Source organism: Tachysurus vachellii, chromosome 4 (assembly GCF_030014155.1).
Source record: "Tachysurus vachellii isolate PV-2020 chromosome 4, HZAU_Pvac_v1, whole genome shotgun sequence".
NCBI classification, from domain to species: domain Eukaryota; kingdom Metazoa; phylum Chordata; class Actinopteri; order Siluriformes; family Bagridae; genus Tachysurus; species Tachysurus vachellii.
Genome location: NC_083463.1, coordinates 7,731,272 through 7,735,312, shown reverse-complemented (window position 1 = coordinate 7,735,312; position 4,041 = coordinate 7,731,272). Strand labels below are relative to the sequence as shown.

General features: G+C 41.4%; 1 protein-coding gene across 1 annotated transcript in view; it reads left to right on the top strand.

Annotated features, from left to right (window-relative positions):
* Positions 1-3,151, top strand: part of ap1m3 (adaptor related protein complex 1 subunit mu 3) — a 31,056-nt gene extending 27,905 nt beyond the window's left edge. The window contains exons 10-12 of the mRNA XM_060867524.1: positions 395-520; positions 2,115-2,190; positions 2,830-3,151. Of these exons, the coding sequence (XP_060723507.1) occupies positions 395-520; positions 2,115-2,190; positions 2,830-2,852 (225 nt within the window). The 3' untranslated portion in view covers positions 2,853-3,151. The remainder of the gene's footprint in view (positions 1-394; positions 521-2,114; positions 2,191-2,829) is intronic.
* Positions 3,152-4,041: the final 890 nt, after the last annotated feature.

Genomic DNA, 4,041 nt, shown 5'->3' with positions numbered 1-4,041 from the left:
TAATCTAGCTTCCTGTTCGTATACAGTAGATAACAATTCGTAACGAAGCGTTCGCTTTCATTTCCTATATTTGTCATGTACACATATAGCAAAAAAAGGAAAATCTTTTCATCACATAGAGCACATGTTTAGCCATGATACAGCATCCTGTATGGTCTTGCTCAAGTGCCCAGCAGTGGCTGTTTGGCGGTGCTGGACCTTAAACCCAGAGCCTTAACCATTTGAGCTCCTTAACTGCCCCGTTATCATACAGTAGTTACCCAGCACTCAAATTTATTTACTGCCGTCTGCTACAGAATCATTACTCTCTGTAGGCCTTTTCACCCTCGTCTTTGGTGGATGTAGACAAAAAGTGTGTGTGTGTGTGTGTGTGTGCGTGCGTGTGTGTGTGCAGGGAGGGAAGGAGTACATAATGAGAGCTCATTTTGGGCTGCCGAGCGTAGAGAGCGATGAACGAGAGGCGAAGAGGCCAATCACAGTGAAGTTTGAGATCCCTTATTTCACAGTGTCCGGTATTCAGGTGAGTTTCACTTTTTTAATCTTCATCGTCACACTTTCGCTCTCTCTGCAGGTTGTGTACTGTTCAGTGCTGCCTTTTGTTTTGTTTACATCTGTTGTGATTCACGTCTTGTCTCTGCTCCATCCTATCGTTGTTGTATCGTACATCCCGATCGTTCTCTGTTCGGCCCATAATTAGTTGTCTATTTACAGCGTATTCTCTCGTGTCTTTGTGTCTTATTGTGTGAAATCCTAAAGTATCGTGTGTTTAGTTTGTTAAGCCCAAGCCTTTGTTTTTTAAGTTTTTTGATTCTGGTTATATTTCCTGGTTCTGACCGTTGCCTGGTTGCTCATTTGTCAGTGTGGATTATCCTGGTCTGTATTTGCCTGGCTGTGATATGACTCTCTACACATTTTGATAACGATTGTGTGATTGCCCCGAAAATTAACACACTATGTTACAAACACGGGGGCACGGTGGCTTAGTGGTTAGCACGTTTGCCTCACACCTCCAGGGTTGGGGGTTCGATTCCCGCCTCCGCCTTGTGTGTGTGGAGTTTGCATGTTCTCCCTGTGCCTCGGGGGTTTCCTCCGGGTACTCCGGTTTCCTCCCCCGGTCCAAAGACATGCATGGTAGGTTGATTGGCATCTCTGGAAAATTGTCCGTAGTGTGTGATTGCGTGAGTGAATGAGAGTGTGTGTGCCCTGTGATGGGTTGGCACTCCGTCCAGGGTGTATCCTGCCTTGATGACCGATGATGCCTGAGATAGGCACAGGCTCCCCGTGACCCGAGGTAGTTCGGATAAGCGGTAGAAGATGAGTGAGTGAATGTTACAAACACTTTAATCTCCAAATGGACTCATTTAATTTAATTGCATTTTTTTTTCAACCCATATGTCAGGGATCAGCGCGGACTTTTGGACACGTGCTAATGTTTTTGTTATTGTCACGTGTCTGCCCCGCCTTCGTCTGCTCCTCCCTGTCTCCTCACCTGTTTCCCATCGTGTGATTGACTTGTGTGTGTATATACTGTATGTGAGCCGCGTTGCCGATGGCAGCGCGGATTCATTAGTTTAGTTACGTTAGTTCCCCGTGTCGTGTGGATATGTTTGTCTGTTTTCCTTATGTATTAAACCCTTCATTTGAAGCTATCCTGCCTACGGGTCTGTCTCCTTCCTTCCGTATCCGGGGGCCTGACACCATATTTATACACCCCAAACCTCACAGTATCAATAACGTCCATTTCTATTTCTAGAAGCCGATTTCTAATTATTTTCAGTAGGATAACTTGCAATGCTTTACAAAACCATAAAAGATATCCTAAACAGTTTAGAACATCAAAAGAATAATAAAAAGATGAATTATAATCCTGTCAACTTGTGCAGTACGTGTTTATTATACATGGATTGCGTAGAGATTTTAATTTTGCAGTATGGCTTTTGATGCTTTCAGCCAGAATCCAGATAGAGTCTCATATTTTATGCTCAGGTTACAGGTTGGATAAAAAGTAAGTGTCAGGAATCTGGATATGGAGAGTCAGAACATTGAGGATTGGGTGTGTTTATAAACCTCTAAGTGTCTAGGTGTGTCTTTAACCATGTGTTTCGTGTCTTCAGGTCCGATACCTAAAGATCATTGAGAAGAGCGGCTATCAGGCATTACCATGGGTGCGATATATTACACAGAGTGGAGGTTAGCCAAACACGCGCAAACACACACACACACACACACACACACACACACACACACACACACACACACACAAACACAACTTAGAACTGTCTCTGTCTGAAGACAGAGAGATGAAGGTGAGACATGTTCACACATTCCTTCGTTTATTCTTTCTCTCTCTCTCTCTCTCTCTCTCTCTCTCTCTCTCTCTCTCACACACACACACACCAAATTTAGAACTTTCTATTTCTGAAAGCAGAGAGAGTAAAGGTAAGCCACGCTCACTCTCTCTGTCTCTATCATTCTCTCTCTCTTTCTCTTTCTCTCTCTCTCTCTCTCTCTCTCTCTCTCTCTCCCTCTCTCTCTCTCTCTCTCTCTCACACACACACACACACACACACTCATATGGCATATAGAAATATCTCTGTCTTCAAATCTTATATATGAGACACCATCACTCACAGAGTGCAGAGATCAGTTTCCAGCATTTGCAGGAGCGACACCAGAGGACAGCGACACACGCACACACACACTCAGACACGTGACACTTTCCTCTCTCTTCAGTTATTTATTAGAATTTTGAATTTACACAGATCACATTTACACACAGGGATATAATTTATTAGCGTTGTTGACAATTCACGTGATCTTATTTGGCAGATTATCAGCTACGGACAAACTGAGGGGACTTTTCAGAGTGGTTAACACAGGAAGTGCTGACCTTCTGTCTGCCTCTTCTCTGAGGAAGAGAGGCCAAGTCACTGTGGTATTGTTCTCACACAACAGTCAAGCAGATACGGCCTATTTCTATTACACTTTGTGTGTGTGTTTGTGCCTTTGCTCAGGTATGCGAGTGTGTTAAATTGTGTTATGAACTCAAAACTAACAAAGTAATAGCTGATATTAGTCTCATATGGATTTGGACAGTTTATTTGCTGGTGTTTTATATTTACTTTGTTAATAAATGTTGTCTGTTACGGTTCCTGTGTGAAGTTGATTTTTTATGTCTCGAACAGTTACATTGATTAGTTTGAGAACTGAATTTTTTAGATACTATATTAAATATATCATTCATGACCACAGATACAGGATGATGTCAGTTATTGTGGCTTTTCTACAGAACCTTACTGAGCGATGAAACAAATACCGTGTGCATGAAATCAATCATTAATAAGGCTGTTGGTGGTGTAACTCTATATATTCACTGCACTAGAACTGCAGCATGGAAGGTTTGGTTCCTCCTTAAACAAACACACACACACACACACACACACACACAAGGAAGCAATGCACAAGATGGATAAAAAATACACTTACAGTACATACACACATAAAAAATACATGATGCAATACACATAATAATATACGCACACACACACAAATATACATACATGTACATACAGGAACACACATGAAACATATACAAACATTGTGCTTTGTGGAAAGACAAAAATCCTTTTGCTTCTATTTACAATCTCAGTTGGAACAAAATAACTACCTGTGAGGACCAAATGTCCTTGTAATCTCCCAAGTCTCATGTGTATATTGTATATTGCTATTTGTTCCACACACACACACCTACACACACTCTCACAGGTGACAGGCAGATGTTCTGCTTTGTCAGGTGTTATAAGAACGAAAGTTTATCCAGGAAACTTGAGTCGTGAAGCCGCATACTTTTTTTTTTGTTTGTTACATAACTACAAACCGTGTTATTTCAGATGCAATTGAATTATACAACAGTAAAAAAGAATATCAGAGCATATCTAAATCTTGAAATATGATTTATCATATACTTTCTGCCAGTGTCCCTGAAAACCTTATTGCAGAGAAATCAGTAATTCTTCATATTCAGCACTCAGTACATACTTA